This window comes from Somniosus microcephalus, chromosome 11, assembly GCF_052327205.1.
Source record: "Somniosus microcephalus isolate GS21.2 chromosome 11, FLI_Smic_1.0, whole genome shotgun sequence".
NCBI classification, from domain to species: domain Eukaryota; kingdom Metazoa; phylum Chordata; class Chondrichthyes; order Squaliformes; family Somniosidae; genus Somniosus; species Somniosus microcephalus.
The window spans coordinates 11,251,142-11,268,443 of record NC_140997.1 but is presented as its reverse complement, the minus strand read 5'-3'; the positions used below and the strand labels follow the sequence as shown (position 1 = coordinate 11,268,443).

Below are 17,302 nucleotides of genomic sequence, written 5' to 3'. Positions count from 1 at the left end.
GCCAATGAAGTACTTTTTGAGGTGTTTAATGTGGGAAATGCGGCAGCCAGTTTGCACACAGCAAGGTCCCACAAATAGCAATGTGATCATGACCAGATAATCCTGTTTGAGTGATGTTGGTTGAGGAATAAATATTGGCCAGGATACCGGGCGAACTCCCCTGGTTTTTTTCGAATTAGTGTCATGGGATCTTTTACGCCCACCTGAGAGGGCAGCTGGGGCCTCGCTTTAACGCCGCGCCCGAATGACGGTAATAATTGAACTAATTTGTGCCCTGTCAAAAATGCCTCAATATGCAGTGCACTAATACTGGGACACCATAACTGCTGTTTCTCTTTTAACTTTTTTTTGTCTTAAAATACTCCTTGGGATGTTTTACTATGTTAAAGGTGCTATATAAATACAAGTTGTTGTTGTTGGAGGAGGAGTGTTAACATCGATTTTGTGCTCAAATCTCTTGGAGTGGGACTTGAACCCACAACCTTCTGACTTGGAGGTGAGAGTGCTACCACTACAGTAACCATTTTATGCCACAAGAGGGATCTATACTATTTACATAGGTACTGAGGACCTCTCGCGTTAGAAACCCAGTACAGGAAACTCTCTTAACCGGCAAAATTCAGGAGTAGGTTCAGGTAAGTTTTACTATACAGGAAACTTTGTGTTATCCGGAGGCTAAGGCTCGAGCCACCAGCAAAAATCAGGAGCCGTTTTGTTAGGTTTTTTTTTCTTCTCGTGGCTTTTTTTTTCTTCTCGTGGCTTTTTTTTCAACAGTCAGGCTCTGGAACGTCTCTCTGAAGCTGTTGCTAAGCTACAGAGATGCTTCCAAGGCACGGGCCGACTGTTTAGAAGCTGTTGCTAAGCAACAGTGTTTGTTGTCAGATACGGAGATGAAAAGCTCCGTATGCTTCAACAGTAACGCTGGTGTGTCCGGCAGTTTTGAGGGAACGGCAACAGCTCGGTCCCGTCGGTGCCGGATAGCGCACAATTTCCTGTATATTAGTGGCCGTGTAACCGGGGTTCCTGGATCTGTGGCCGTGTAACCGGGGTTCCTGGATCTGTGGCCGTGTAACCGGGACTCCTGCACCTGTGGCCATGTACGGGGCTCTCGTACCTTGGTAAGTATAACTCTCTATAATCCGGACTTTTTGATCAACCGGCACCACGCCGGTCCCGTGGGTGCCGGATAAAAAAGAGTTTCCTGTACTCCAGCACAATACAAGAAAGTTTTTAGTAAAGTCCCAAATGGTTTTGACACTACTTCTGGAAGGGTATGCTTGCCTACACAATTAATAAAATTATTTTTCCATACCTGTATTGGTGCATCAGACCAATTATCTGTAAATATTCTGTGCTTGAACATTAACTTTAATTTAAATAACTTTGCAATACTGAATGATGTTTCAAATCGAAGTTCTTTTTCCCCAAATACGTGTAATGTTTAATCAAGCATGGAAGCTTACTGAATTAGCCGGTAATCATTGAACTAATTTGTGCCCTAATACTGGGACACCATAACTGCTGTTGCTCTTTTTAGAGTTACAAATCTATGCAATGTAGGATTAAAATATTTGGTACTAGCTTGGGGGGCCCGGTGTTGCTAGGGCAGTTTAGAGGGCCGCGCGGTTGACGGCTGGCCGCTGCCGCTCCCCCACTCTGTGTCTCGGGCCGCGCGGTTGACGGCCGCCCACTGCCGCTCCCCCGCTCTGTGTCTCGGGCCGAGCGGTTGTGAGGCTCAGCCCGAGTGACCCCAACTCACCTCGCGCTCTGGCGGGCCGACGCAGCTGCCCCGCTCGCTGTTGAGGAAAAGCAGGGGGAAAAATGGCGGCGATAATTTCGGGAGGCTGCAGGATTAGGTCCCGCCCGTGACGCACCGATTGGTCAACCATCAGGTCACTGAACTGTAGGATTGGTCAACCATCATGTCACTCAATGCTAATGAGTGGTAGGATTGGTCAACCGCTAATGAGTGGATTTTTAAAAGTTTTTTGTATACTGTCTGAACAATTTTTGTCTGACCAAAAAGTAAATATGCCTATGACACTCCCCTGATCATAACCTTTCTTTTGATATAACATATGTGTAGGTACGCTCTATAACTTTTGAGTGTATAGCGGACGGACGGACATCTTGAACTAGGCTGCACCACATGTCATTGTTGCAAATTCATAGTGCCCTGCATTTTCAGTTTCTTTTCCCTGCCTTTCTCATTTTCTGAAGGCAGTGGCTCATGTTGGGGAGGTGAGGGGCAGCTGCCCTCTGGTATCTTGCAGCAGAGGCCATTCTTAATGTTTGAGCTTCGGTCATTGGTGTTGATGAGTTACTGGCCCATGGGAGGCATCACAGCTGAGCCCGATTCTGTCCTCGTTTGATGTGTGTGCTTTCTACGTGTGTCACTAGGTAGCAATTGGGTGTGGGAGCACTGACCTGTTTTTTTCTTTCCCGCTTTCCCCTTGCACCATCCCCCCCCCCTCCCCCCCCCCCCCCCACCCCAAAAAAAAGTTAACTCAGCACAGACCAAGGAATCAAATCTAGTATCCGGTTGGATTCATATGGTTTAATACCACGCTACGCAACCCTCTGGGGGAAAAAATGTATCTTCCTTTCCCCTCTCACTCTTTTGCCAATTATTTTAAATCTATGACCTCTGGTTACCAACCCACTTGCCAGAGGAAACAGTTTTTTCCTACTTGCTCTATCAAAACTCCTCGTAATTTTGAATACCTCTAGTAGGTCTCCCTTTAGCCACCTCTGCTCTAAGGAAAACAATCCCAGCTTCTCCAATCCCTCCGCATAACTGAACTCCCTCATGCCTGGTATCATCCTGGTGAACCTCCTCTACATTCTCCAAGGCATTGACAACCATCCTGAAGTGTGGTGCCCAGAATTGTATACAATACTCCAGCTGAGGCCTAACCAGAAATTTGCAAAGGTTTGGCAAGACTTCCTTGTTTTTTGTGTTCAATGCCCCTATTTACAAAGCCAAGTATCCCATACACTTTCTTAACCACCTTATAAACTTGCCCTGCCACCTTAAAGGATTTGTGAATATGCACCTCCAGGTCCCTCTGCTCTTTCACCCCTTCAAAATAGTACCATTTAGATTGTACTGTGCCTCCATGTTTTTTCTCCTAAAGTGAATCACTTCACACTTACCTGGATTAAATTGCAGCTGCCAAGTGTCTGCCCATTTCACCAGTCTGTCTATGTCCTGCTGAAGTCTGCTACTGTCATGCTCACTATTGCTATGTTGCCAAGTTTTGTATCATCCGCAAACTTCAAAATTGTGCTCCTTATATCCAAGTCGATTATATACCTGGCCATTAAAAACAATTGTGCCTTTTTTAAAAATGTACAGAACTGGCAGTGGTTAAAGAAATGCAAGACATAGTTAATATAATCTTGCGAATTAAAGTTTGAACGTGACTCTCCTGTTTTAATGTTTCCTCTAACGATAGTGCTTTCACTGTCTTATAATTCAGACGATAGGTGTCCTAAAGGCCAAGATATCAGAGCAGCAGCGGAAACAGATGACTCAGGAGATGCAGTTGGCAACGTCGAGCACAGAGCGTCAGGAGTTGCTTGAGCAAGTGGAAGTACAACACAAGTATGTCAAAAAATAAACCAGGCGACGCATCATCAGACACAAACCCCATGCAGTGGTTGCTTTCATCCCCATCTCTGCTTCTGCTTTTCAAAAGAGTTCTTGATGTAATTGAAGTTTTTGAGACTGGGAAGAAAACCATAAATTGTTCCTTTCTAAAAAAATAAAAATCTTCCCTCTCCCAACCATTTTGTCTCCTTTCGCCTCTTGATGGCGTTGACTCATATTGGAGTACAGTTCCAATGGAACTGGCATCCCTCCAGTATCTTGCGTAAGTCACTAATCGTCTTGTACGAGTACAGATACTGCCCATTATCTTCAGTTAGTCATCAGGCTATACGATGGTGTGGGATTGCAGCCGACCACTTTATGTTGGCCTTGCTTGACATCCACAAGGTTCTCTCCTTTGCTGAAGGCATCGACTCTATCCCTGGGATCCGATTCCATGGGCATGGTTGCCCTCCGCTGCCTCGCCCCGAGTTAACATTATTCATGCATGAGCTAAGATGTTAAGTGTCAAGAAGGCTATTCGCCCGTGAGGGCATTGCAGCTGAACCTGATCTATCATTTTTCGTAGCGGTATAACAATTAGGAGTGGAACCCTAGTCAATTTCCACCACTCCAACCTAGGGGTACTGCGACCAACTGTAGGGTGGTAGTACTTGTAAGGTGGTAGCTCAATAAGCAGCACGTGAAAAGGAGATTGAACTGGAGTTCTCATCTGTGTGGCTGAGAGATAGAGACTTTCTTGTATTCCTGTATTGAAATTTTGCAAAGCAGAGTGGCAGAGATTAGAAAAAACTGGAAGGAAATAAAACAGGAAATCCCTTTATGTTGAAATCCTTTAGTTCTTGGAGTTCGCGGCTTCATTTTCCTTCTAGTATATCTCTTCCTTTCTCTGCCCCAACTTGGTTTTAACAGAGCTAAGTCTTGTTTCCTTTCCCTAAACAGGAAGTGGCAGGAGGCTGTGCAGAAGGTTCAGGTACTGGAAGCAGCTCAAGTGGTCAATGCTGAGAATGAGCAGAGATTGAAGGTGAGCAACACTTTGCTCAGCCTGCCTGTTCACAGGACAGTAAGGAGGGTGTTATGTGCTTCATTGAAAAGGACATGATTAATGGGCATCACCAACTGAGGTGCTTGAAGGAGAAGAAGGTGCCAGAGGAGGTGGGGGATTCAAGAGCAACGTTGTGATAAAGACTACTTTACTCAAGCACCACCTTGTACAGAACTTAAGCCATGTGGGCTAAAAGCTCCATGTTTCAGTTCCCATTGGGCTTTACTCCACTGGCGGCCGCTTTCCCGTTGAGCTGCACAGCGGTCTGGAGGTCCCGCGCAGGCTGCTCGCCGACTTTTAAATGGGAAAAAAATGCGCATGTGTGAAAATCTGATTGGGCTGCCAAGCCCGTTAAAGGGGCCGCGCACCCCAAAAAAATAGAGGGAACATTGGCTGGGGTTACAGCTAGCTTGCTGCGGTTGGCCTCTGCCCTGGTTTGGGGGAGGGGAGAGAAGTCATCCACAATTTGTGCTTCCAGTTGTTATTCACTGACCACTGTTGCAAAGTGTGTATGTGTGCGAGAGCAGATTGGACTTGGCAGTGATGCCCCCTGCTGTCACGTTGCCTGCCACGGCTTGCTGTTGAGCGATTACACTTGAAGAATGACCACTTGGACCAAGTCCGAGAGGCATCCATGAGATGGTACTCCAGGAAAAAATGGGGAGCGAATAAATAAAACTTAAGAATCCCGATATTAATGTTTGTTAATTCTGCAGGAATTGGAGAATAAAATAGCTCAGCAGGAACAGGACTCTGTGATTGTGAAGAACATGCGGTCAGATCTGGCTCGAATCCCCGAGCTGGAGAAAGAGCTCCGACAGCTGAAGGAGAAGAATGCCTATTACAGGTAGGATTGATATCCAAAGCTGGCCATGACCACTTAATTAACCTCTTCTGGTGAAGCTGCTCAACAATATATGCATTATTTCCTTGTAACATAGTGAAACAAAATCAAAACACAATATCCCTTCAGTTTAAATCACCCTATTTGATCATAAGAGACTGTTGTCCATACTCATAGTTGCCATTCTCTGCATCTGTGTGTGTTGCTGCTATGTAACGCGCTCCAGTTAATGGTTGAGCAATTATAATCAGGAATGCTCAAGAGGGTAGAATTATCCCTCAATCAACATCACAAAAATCATTATCTGGTCATTATCACATTGCTGCTTGTGGGAGCTTGCTGTGCGCAAATTAGCTGCTGTGTTTCCTACATTACAATAGTGACTACACTTCAAAACGTACTTCTTTGGCTGTAAAGAGCTTTGTGATGATCTTGTGGTTGTGAAAGGTGCTATAGAAATGCAAGTCGGTCTTTCTTTCAAAACTTTTTTTTCATGCTCTGAAGTGATGGCATTACATGCTTCCAGATCAGTTATAGCACAGGGTCAGATCCAGGGCAAAACTTCTATGTTGTTCCAACAATGGGGCAGAACCTCTCTAGTTGCCCTCTGGTCGCTACCCCAACACTTCATTAATCTTCGACCTTCCTACTCTCCCACTGACCTTCCTGCCCAGCGTGCCCGCGAGGGGGCTAATCTCGCCAATCTCCTCCCGGCGCAACTCACCCCTTCAAGTGCTCACCCTGTGGACGCCATCACCAACCATCTCTGCATCTCCCTGCAGAATACCCGTTCACTTGCAAACAAGGCCCTTGCCATCCATGAGCTTATCGTGGATGATTGCATCAACGTCATGGCCCTGACGGAAATTTGGCTGAGGGGTGATGACGCCGTACCCTTAAATGAAGCCTCCCCGCTTGGCTATACCTTTCATCACTTGCCCCGCCCAGACTGCTGTGGTGGCGGTGTGTTTCTCATCACCAAATCACACCTTGGTCTGTGCCCCTACTCCTCTGGCACTTTCTCCTCCTTTGAGCATCTCACCTTGTTCCACCCCTCTCACCTAGAATCATAGAATGGTCACAGCACAGAAAGAGGCCATTCGGCCCATCGAGCCCATGCCGGCTCTCTGCAAGAGCACTTCAGCTAGTCCCACTCCCCTGCCCTTTCCCCGTAGCCCTGCAATTTAAAAAAAAATTCTCGTTCTCTACCGCCCACCCAAGTACGACAGAAATGTTATCCCCGAGATATCTTCAAAGCTTTCCTCCCTCAGCCTCTGCACCGAGCGACTTCTCATCCTTGGTGCTATCAACCTCTATCTCAATTCATCATGCTTTCTCTTCTCTGAGTTCACTACCCTCCTCCCTTAATCTCTCCTGCCATGTGCACTCTCCAACCCATATTCACGGCCACCCCCTTGACCTTGCCATCTCTCGTGGCCTCGCTACTCCCACCGGGTCAATCGCAGATAAGGTCATCTCTGACCACTTCCATGTCACTCTCCACCCACATCCCCCTTCCCTCACCCAAGCCTACTTCCTTCTGTGTCTGCCCCTGAGAAAACACACTCTCCAAACTCTCTCTCAAATGCACTTACGAAACCCCAACTGTCCAGCCTTTGGCCCTCCATTCAACACAACATTTCTGCAGCTACCGATCTGCTCAATCACACCCTCACTACCACTTTTGATGCCCTAGTCCCATTAAAATCATTATTCTCTCTCACCCTGGCCGTTCCATGTGGCTACAGCCCTCCTCTTTGTTCCCTCAAGTCCAAGGGACGCAGACTTGAACGGATATGGTGGACAACTGGTTTAGCCATTCACTGCCAGATCTGACTGGACCACCTTATCGGGTCCTACTCTTATCTGCCAAAAACTGCTCACTATTCCAGGATTATTCTGGAATTCAAAGCTAACCCCCAGCTTCTATCCATCACTGCTAACCGTCTTCTTAAACCCTTCTCCCGTCTCCTCCGCGCTCACTTCCAACAACAAGTGCGAGGAGCTCATGGACTCCTTTGCCTCTAAGATTGAGACCATCTGATCAGCTGCCTCTGCCACTTCTCTTCCTTCCCCTAGCCCACCATGCTAAACTTCCTCTAAGGTTCCCCCTGCCCTAGCACTGAACTCGCATCTTTCTCCAGTTTCTCTTCGATCTCCCCTCTTGACCTCGCCACGCTCATTTTGTCCATGAGACCCACTTCCTGCTCCCTCGACCCTATTCCCACTAAACTGCTGACCACCCAACTTCCTTTTCTGGTTCCCATGTTCACTGACATTGTTAAAGGTTTGCTCTCCTATAGATGTAATATATCCAAGTTTGCTGATGATGCAAAGCTGGGTGGGAATGTAAGTTGTGAGGAGGATGCAAGGAGGCTTCAAGGGGATGTAGACAGGCTAAGCGAGTGGGCAAGAACATGGCAAATGGAATATAATGTGGAGAAATGTGGTTATCCACTTTGGTAGGGAAAATAGAAAAGCAGAGTATTTTTTAAATGGTGAGAGATTGGGAAATGTTGGTGTTCAGAGGGACCTGGGTGTCCTTGTACACGAATCACTGAAAGTTAACATTCAGGTACAGCAAGCAATCAGGAAGCAAATGGTATGTTGGCCTTTATTACAAGAGGATTTGTGTGCAAGAGTAAAGATGTCTTACTGCAATTATATAGAGCCCTGGCAAGACCACACCTGGAGTATAGTGTACAGTTTTGGTGTCCTTGCCTAAGGAAGGACATACTTGCCATAGAGGGAGTGCAACAAAGGTTCACCAGACTGGTTCCTGGGATGGGGGGATTGTGCTATGAGGAGAGATTGAGTAGATTAGGCCTAATATTCTCTCGAGTTTAGAAGAATAAGGTGTGATCTCATTGAAACATACAAAATTCTTACAGGGCTTGACAGGGTAGATGCTGGGGAGTCTAGAACCAGGGGTCACAGTCTCGGAATAAGGGGTCAGCCATTTAGGACTGAGATGAGGAGAAATTTCTTCACTCAGAGGGTGGTGAATCTTTGGAATTCTCTACCCCAGAGGGCTGTGGAGGCTCAGTCTTTGAGTATGTTCAAGACAGAGATCAATAGATTTTTGAATATTAAGGGAATCAAGGGATATGGGGATAGTGCAGGAAAGTGGAGATGAGGTAGAAGATCAGCCATGATTTTATTGAATGGCGGAGCAGGCTCGAGGGGCCAAATGGCCTACTCCTGCTCCTGTTTCTTATGTTATCTTCTCCGGTACTGTCCCCCTCTCCTTCAAATCTGCCGTCATCACCCCTCTCAAACCTTGACCCATCCATCCTTGCAAACTACAGCCCCATCTCCAACCTCCCTTTCCGCTCCAAAGTCCTTGAATGTGTTGTCGCCTCCCAAATCTGTGCCCATCTTTCCCGGAACTCCATGTTTGAATCCCTCCAATCCTGTTTCTGCCCCGCCACAATACCGAAACGGCTCTCATCAAAGTCACAAACGACATCCTTTGTGACTGACAAAGGTAAACTATCCCTTCTCGACCTGTCTGCAGTCTTTGACACGGTTGGCCACTCCATCCTCCTCCAACGCCACTCCACCATCGTCCAGCTGGGTGGGACTGAACTCACCTGGTTCCATTCTTATCTAGCTAATCGTAGCCAGAAAATCACCTGCAATGGCTTCTCCTCCCACTCCCGCATCGTTACCTCTGAGGTCCCCCAAAGATCTATCCTCGGCCCCTTCCTATTTCTCACCTGCTGCCCCTTGGCGACATCATCCAAAAACAAGGCGTCCGTTTCTACATGTACGCTGACGACACCCAGCTCTAACTCTCCACCACTTCTCGACCCCTCCACGGTCTGTAAATTGTCAGACTGCTTGTCCGACATCCTGTACTAGATGAGCAGAAATTTTCTCCAATTAAATTTTGGGAACACCGAAGCCATTGTCTTCGTTCCCTGCCACAAACTCCATTTACTAGCCACTCCCTAGCATCTGTCTGAGGCTGAACCAGACTGTTCTGCCCTCGCGAGCATCCCTGATTATAATCGCTCAACCATTGGTGGCCGTGCCTTCAGCTGTTTCGGCCCTAAGCTCTGGAACTCCCTCCCTAAACGTCCCAGCCTCTCTACCTCTCTTTCCTCCTTTAAAGCACTCCTTAAAACCTACCTGTTTGACCAAGCTTTTGGTTATCTGCCCTAATTTCTTCTTATGGGATCCCTGTCAAATTTTGTCTTGTAACACTCCTGTGAAAGCGCCTTAGACATTTTACTACATTAAAAGTGCTATATAAATACAAATTGTTGTTGTTGCAATATGTGGTAAATTGTAAAGAAGTTCTTTTTGACTGCATTTCTAATATCGTTACTCATACTGACCAGAGCAGCTCTTTCCCCTCCCCCTTTGCTGGCAATATGTCTTAATCCCTGTCTTAGAAGAGAATGCCTATTGTGCTCTAGTGCTCTGTCCATTTCTCGTACCACCGTCAATACGGTATTTTTGAGTGAGATTGTCAACTTAGTGCCAAAGTAAGATGAGGTTTTTTTTGTGTGGACTTGAATCCAATTGAAGATACCCTAAACTTATTTCACTTTTAGACCTTTACAGTCCACCTTCATCCTATCAATCTGAAATTTAGACCCTGATCTCATGGGTGACGGGACAGTGTGCTGCACCATCCAGTTTTCAGAGCAAGTGTTTTTGCCTTGAAGTGTAAAATGTGTCATATTCTGAAGCTTTCTGAACTTGTGCTGGTTTGAAGTTGCTGTCTAAAATAACTTCAGCTCTTCATGTAGGAGTGAGGAATGAAAGACGCCGCAATATCTTAAACTAATCCTGTCCTCTGTAAACAGGGAGATGGAAGATAACAATTCACTGCTCAAGGAGGAAATGGAAAGTCTTCGCAAAAAGCTTGTACGCCTTGAGAAGTTACAGGAAGAGAAGGTTACTTTGGAGCTGGAGAAAGAGGTTCATATTTGTTCCTTTTGAATTTAAGGTTTCTCCTTTCCCCCTTTCCCAGATAAGGAACTTTTCCCCTTTAGTAGAGGGGTCAATAACCAGGGGGCATAGTTTCAAGGTAAGGGGCAGGAGGTTTAGAGGGGATTTGAGGACAAACTTTTTCACCCAGAGGGTGGTTGGAATCTGGAACTCACTGCCTGAAAGGGTGGTAGAGGCAGGAACCCTCACAGCATTCAAGAAGCATTTAGATGAGCACTTGAAACGCCATAGCATACAAGGCTACGGACCAAGTGCTGGAAAATGGGGTTAGAATAGACAGGGCTTGATGGCCGGCGCGGACACGATGGGCCGAAGGGCCTCTTTCTGTGCTGTATATCTCTATGACTATAATAATTGTCATGATGTGGTCAGGTGAAATGGACCGAATTAGTTGCTCTGAGACCATAAGACATTCCCTCCCGTTTGCCTATACCGTTGGTGGATTTGAGTATATGCCAGCACTAGGGGTCCAATATAAAACTAGAGATGGCCAGTCTCTTTCTATTCTGTAGTGAGTATGCAGCTAAAACAAAACATTTTGGTTCCCCAAACCCCAGACATTAAGTACAGTTTCTAGTGCCTTACTTTGGGACAGATTTCATGACCATGTAGTGAGTACAGAAGGAATTTGCAAAGATGATACCAGGTATGAGAGGCTTTAAGTTATGAAGAGAGATGAGAGAAAGGGGTTCTTTTCATCAGAACAGCAAAGGTTAAGCGGAGAACTGATAAAGGTGCTTTGATGAGGTAAATTGGGAACTATTTCCAGTGGTCAGTAAATGGGTAACTGGGCATACATTGAGATGTTCACTAAAAGAACAGAGCGAGAAGATGGAAAAAAATTAATACTTAAATTGGCTTACCAGAAACAGTGATGGAAGCAGAATCCCTCCTAGCTTTTAAAAAGGAAGTGGATAAATATTTGAAAGGGTAAAATGTAAAAAGGGATGTGGAAGGGTCCTGGGACCAGTTGCATAGTGCTTTGAAAGTTGGTTCAGCTGTGATGGGCTAAAAGGCCTCTTTTTCTCTGTTGTAAAATTCTACAATTCTATTCTACATGTTAATTTCTTTTAATTTGAAGACTTTTAACCAAGGAATGATTTTCAGGTTACGTTGCTGCTTTATTTTTCATATTTTAGAAATTGCTGGCAAAATTGCGAAGTTGGGAGAATGTGGAACAAGCCTCAGGACTAAATATCCGGTAAGATTCTGCAGCAAAAATGTGACCTTTTTTAAAAGAAAGGCAGCCAACAGCATTGGTAACATTTTTGTGTTTTCCTCCTTTTACTCTGTCTGCTGCCTGTGTTGTATCTCTCCCATATGAACATTCACCACTGTGCTTCCTACTGTGTTAAATGAGGCTGAATGGACTCCATAGTGCAGTGTCCGTTCCATCTACAGTATTATGTGTCGAAAGTTGAGACTTGACAACCAGTATCTTGCTGATGCAGAATGCAAACTCAACTTAAGAGTTCAGGACAATCTAACTACACTAACTGTCTCATACTGATTTAGTTGCATCTCAACTGTAATCACTCACACGTGGCCCTTTGTGACATTATCAGCTGAAAAAGGCATTGAAATAAAACCAGAAAATGTCGGGAATGCACAGCCAGTCAGTTGTCCTTGGAAAGAGGAAAGGTCGTGTTTCAGCTGTCATACTCCACCAGTTCTATAGAAAGTTAATGTTTTGGGCGGACCAACCTTTTCTCTTGCAGAGGCTGTCTGACATGCTGTGCACTTGCAACTTTTTCCATATTACTTTTTCATCCAAATTTCCAGCATTTGTCTTTTTCCTTTTTAACCTCTAACGACGTTGATTTATCAATAGTTTTCCCTGAAGGTTAGATCTGCACCAACCTGACTGTTCATTTTGTTGCACTTTATACTGGATATAGAAGCTAGTGATTCAACTTCTGAATACGTCATCTCCATCGTTAGACAACAGGATATGGATTTCCTTTAAATTGTTTTTTTTGTGATTAAAGACAATCATAAACTACCTAAAGCTTTGTTACTTGTGAGTGGTGGTCTATCTCACAAATGGAACCATTAAAAACAAGCGTGGGGCAGTATCACTTTTAATTGCAAAATCTGTGAGGCGCTAGTACCAATAGTGCAGTTCACCACCAAGGTTGAAAAGAGTAGGAGAGAGAACTAGATACATCGGGAAGAAGTAATTAGTTAAATTGTGCATCTCTTGTGAAGAAGATGGGAGGAGAAACTGAGGCAGTAAGAGAAGGGGACTAAGTTCCAATGTTAATGCAACAAACTGAAAGGGGATTGGTGGAGATTGAAGACATTTTGTCACTAGCGTGGGAGTAACATTTTTAATTCCATCCTTTAGAGTGCCACATGAGTAGTAATTGTGGTTCAGTGCATTGTAAATACTTATTAATACTTAATTATGTTCAGTGAGTGAGAGGTTCTCCAAGTGAGCTGACCAATCTGAATTTAAGAAACTGCCAAAGAAATTTTGTTAGATTTATGCAAGTTATAAGATGTTAGTTAGTTTCTCTTTGGGTATGGCTGAAGTGAACTCAGAATTTGAAAGTAATTCTTCAATAAAGGACTGAGGTTGTGCTATTAAGATTCAGTTTTTTTCAGATGTGCGACTCCCATGTTCTTATTTCTCCCCTTAACCCATGCCTGCTTGCAATGACTTTGAAACAAAATGCATAACCCACCAGTAGCTATTCGCAAAACTTCTCTGCCACCGCTAGCTGAAGCTGTAAGTTAGACTAAAGAGCTGACGTAAAAGAGTAACTTACTTTACAACACCAACAACTTGTGTTTATATAACGCCTTTAATGTAGTAAAAAGTCCCAAGGCGCTCAAACAAAATTTGACACTGAGCGACATAGGGAGATATTAGAACAAGTGACCAAAAGCTTGGTCAAAGAGGTAGGTTTTAAGGAGCTTCTTTAAAGGAGGAGAGAGAGGCAAAGAGGTTTAGGGAGGGAATTCCAGAGCTTAGGTCCCAGGCAGCTGAAGGCACGGCCGCCAATGGTGGAGCAATGAAAATCAGGGATGTGCAAGAGTCCAGAATTGGTGGAATGTGCAGATCTCGGAGGGCTAGCGGAGGTTACAGAGAGGGAGGGGTGAGGCCATGGAGGGATTTGAAAACAAGAATGAGAATTTCAAAATCGAGGCATTGCTGGAACGGGAGTCAATGTAGGTCAGCGAGCACGGGAGTGATGGGTGAAGGGGACATGGTGTGAGTTAGACGTGGCTCAGTTGGCAGCACTCTCGCCTCTCAGTCAGAAGGTTGTGGGTTCAAGTCCCACTCCAGTGACTTGAGCACAGAAATCTAGGCTGACACTCCAGTTCAGTCCCGAGGGAGTGCTGAACTGTCGGAACTGCCGTCTTTCAGATGAGATGTTAAACCGAGGCCCAATCTGCTCTCCAGTGGATGTAAAAGATCCCACAGCACTATTTTGAAGAAGAGCAGGGGATTTATCCCTCAATCAACATAATCAAAAAAAAATATTATCTGGTCATTATCACACTGCTGTTTGTGGGAGCTTGCTGTGGGCAAATTGGTTGCTGCGTTTCCTACACAACAACAGTGGCTACACTTCAAAAAGTAATTAATTGGCTGTAAAGCGCTTTGGGACATCCTGAGGTCATGAGAGGCGCTTTATAAATGCAAGTCTGTCTTTCTTTAGGATACGGGTAGCAGAGTTTTGAATGGACTCAAGTTTATGGTGCTGTATCGATGTGCAGTACTGTAGAAGACTGCATGTGGGCCTCCACAGTTCTCTATCTTCTCTCATCTCAAAGAAGGGGCAGAAAAATTGGCAGGAATCACCCTGGCACGTCTTGTGAAGCTCTAAATACCCAGTGACGCAGTGGCTGTGAGGGAGGCATGGGAGCAAGCCCTCTACCTACTCTTGTCTGCGGAATTATGTCTAACTTGGTGGACAGCATTCCTAAGTTAGAGAGGGGAAAAATTATTCAGGATTCCTGCTCCTGACTGCTACCAAGTAGGTTCTGGAAGACTGCCAACTTTCCTGGAATTGCACCCTGTTCAGAAAAAGGAAAGAGTTAAAGGGGCAAATGTTGGATACGATGAAGACACTTGCTTTGTTCAAAGTGAACAACTTGGATATTGGTAATGTCATGTCCTTGTGAGGACTTGAGGGACATGTATTTGAATCTCTGCACATACTATAACTCATTATAAACTTTGTTGAGAACTTGACATTTAGAAAAATGCTATGTTTGAGCTAAACTCTCTGACCCTTGAGCCCATGTTCCAGTTCAGATGGTAGAAGGAAGCATAGTCAATTCTTGTAGCAAATAACATGTTTTCAACTAAATTGTGGTCATTTATCAGCAGTATTTCCTAAACAGATTTTGTACTGTAATATTAGTACGCGATATGTGTTAATGGATTTATGCACCCGTGTGTTGTTTTGGGATTGGGGAAGCTTTTTGTGGGTTTAGAACTGGGCTGTGTTATGATTAGTACTTGCACGCTCTGCCTGGTCCTAAATTAGAATAATGAAGTGATTACTTTTTTTGGAACTTTTGCTTGAAAACAAGAAGCACCTTCTTAAAACAGACAAGAAAGTTAAATTTTCTCCAGTAAGCCCTCGGATAGGTTTACCAAGGGGGACTTGTTGATGTGTTGATACACATCTGAAGGCCAAGGTTGGACTGTCTGGCTATTCTAAGAATCAACAGTAACTCGCATTGCTGCAGCACTGCTCACGTGGTAAATGGCTGTATCGGAATACATTACAAGGGGAAGAGGTGGACTGAAAGAATTTGGGGAGGGGTGATTGAAGGTATGATCGAAGAGAGGTTTTATAGGAAACTTTAGGAAGTAAAAAAAGAAAGATGCATTTATACAGTGCCGTTCATGGCTTCAGGATGTCCCAAAGCGCTTTACAGCCAATGAAGTACTATTGAAGTATAGTCATAGAGTTATTCAGCACAGAAAGAGGCCCTTCGGCCCATCGTGTCCGCACCAGCCATCAAGCCCTGTCTATTCTAATCCCATTTTCCAGCACTTGGCCCGTAGCCTTGTATGCTATGGCGTTTCAAGTGCTCATCTAAATGCTTCTTGAATGCTGTGAGGGTTCCTGCCTCTACCACCCTTTCAGGCAGTGAGTTCCAGATTCCAACCACCCGCTGGGTGAAAAAGTTTTTCCTCAAATCCCCTCTAAACCTCCTGCCCCTTACTTTGAAACTATGCCCCCTGGTTATTGACCCCACTACTAAGGGGAAAAGTTCCTTTCTATCTACCCTATCTATGCCCTTCATAATTTTGTACACCTCATTCAGGTCCCCCCTCAGCCTTCTCTGCTCCAAGGAAAACAACCCCAGCCTGTCCGGTCTCTCTTCATAGCTGTGATTTCTGTGATAAATCTCCTCTGCACCCTCTCCAAAGCAATCTCATCCTTCCTATAGTGTGGTGACCAGAACTGCACAGTATTCCAGCTGTGGCCTAACCAGCGTTTTGTACAGCTCCATCATAACCTCCCTGCTCTTATATTCTATGCCTCGGCTAATGAAGGCAAGTATCCCATATGCCTTTTTAACCACCTTATCTACCTGTTCTGCTGCCTTCAGGGATCTATGTACATGCACACCAATGTCTCTCTGATCCTCTGTCCTTCCTAGGGTCCTACCATTCATTGTGTATTCCCTTGCCTTGTTGGTCTTCCCAAAATGCATCACCTCACACTTTTCAGGGTTAAATTCCATTTGCCACTGTTCTGCCCATCTGACCAACCCGTCTATATCGTCCTGTAGCCTGAGGCTTCCCTCCTCGCTATTTAGCACTCCACCAATTTTTGTGTCATCTGCGAACTTAATGATCATACCTCCTACATTCATATCTAAATCATTAATGTACACAACAAACAGCAAAGGACCCAGCACCAATCCTTGCGGTACACCACTGGACACAGGCTTCCAGTCACAAAAACAACCTTCGACCATCACCCTCTGCCTCCTGCCACTAAGCCAATTTTGGATCCAATGTGCCAAATTGCCCTGGATCCCATGGGCTCTTACCTTCTTGACCAGTCTCCCATGTGGGACTTTGTCAAAAGCCTCACTGAAGTCCATGTAAACTACCTTCATCCACACACCTAGTCACCCCCTCGAAAAATTCAATCAAATTGCTTAGACATGATCTCCCCCTGACAAAGCCATGCTGACTATCCTTGATTAATCCTTGCCTCTCCAAGTGGAAACTAATTCTGTCCCCCAGAATTTTTTCCAATTGATGTTCGGCTCACTGGCCTGGAATTCCCTGGTTTATCCCTACTACCCTTCTTGAATAATGGTACTACGTTAGCTGTTCTCCAGTCCTCTGGCACATCCCCTGTGGCCAGAGAGGTTCTGAAAATTTGTGTCGGAGCCCCTGCAATCTCCTCCTTTGCCTCACACAGCAGCCTGGGATACATCTCATCTGGGCCTGGGGATTTATCCACTTTTAAGCCCACTAAAACCGCTAGTACCTCCTCCCTCTCAATACTAATTTGTTCAAGTATATCACAATCCCCCTGCTTGATTTCTATGCCTACATTGTCCTTCTCCATAGTGAACACAGATGCAAAATATTCATTTAAAACCTCACCCACATCTTCCGGCTCTACACACAGATTGCCACTTTGGTCCCTAATGGGCCCTACTCTTTCCCTGGTTTAGCCTCTTGCCCTTAATATACTTATAAAACACCTTGGGATTTTCCTTTATTTGGCCTGCCAGTGTTATTTCATGCCCCCTCTTCACTCTCCTAATTTCTTTTTTAAGTACCCCCCTGCACTTTCTATATTCCTCTAGGGCTTCCACTGTTTTTAGTCCTTTGTATCTGCCAAAA

At 45.1% G+C, this 17,302-nt stretch overlaps 2 protein-coding genes across 5 annotated transcripts in view; one reads left to right on the top strand and one right to left on the bottom strand.

The window, feature by feature from the left end:
- Positions 1-17,302, bottom strand: part of LOC147110317 (mitotic spindle assembly checkpoint protein MAD1-like) — a 998,542-nt gene that overhangs the window by 540,867 nt on the left and 440,373 nt on the right. The gene's annotated exons all lie outside the window — the stretch shown is intronic.
- The window catches only part of LOC147110318 (mitotic spindle assembly checkpoint protein MAD1-like), a 362,457-nt gene that overhangs the window by 15,910 nt on the left and 329,245 nt on the right, over positions 1-17,302 (top strand). For all 4 annotated transcript variants that reach the window (XM_086000213.1, XM_086000210.1, XM_086000211.1 and 1 more), the window contains exons 5-9: positions 3,483-3,607; positions 4,556-4,637; positions 5,375-5,505; positions 10,320-10,434; positions 11,604-11,665. In XM_086000213.1, the coding sequence (XP_085856339.1) occupies positions 3,483-3,607; positions 4,556-4,637; positions 5,375-5,505; positions 10,320-10,434; positions 11,604-11,665 (515 nt within the window). The remainder of the gene's footprint in view (positions 1-3,482; positions 3,608-4,555; positions 4,638-5,374; positions 5,506-10,319; positions 10,435-11,603; positions 11,666-17,302) is intronic.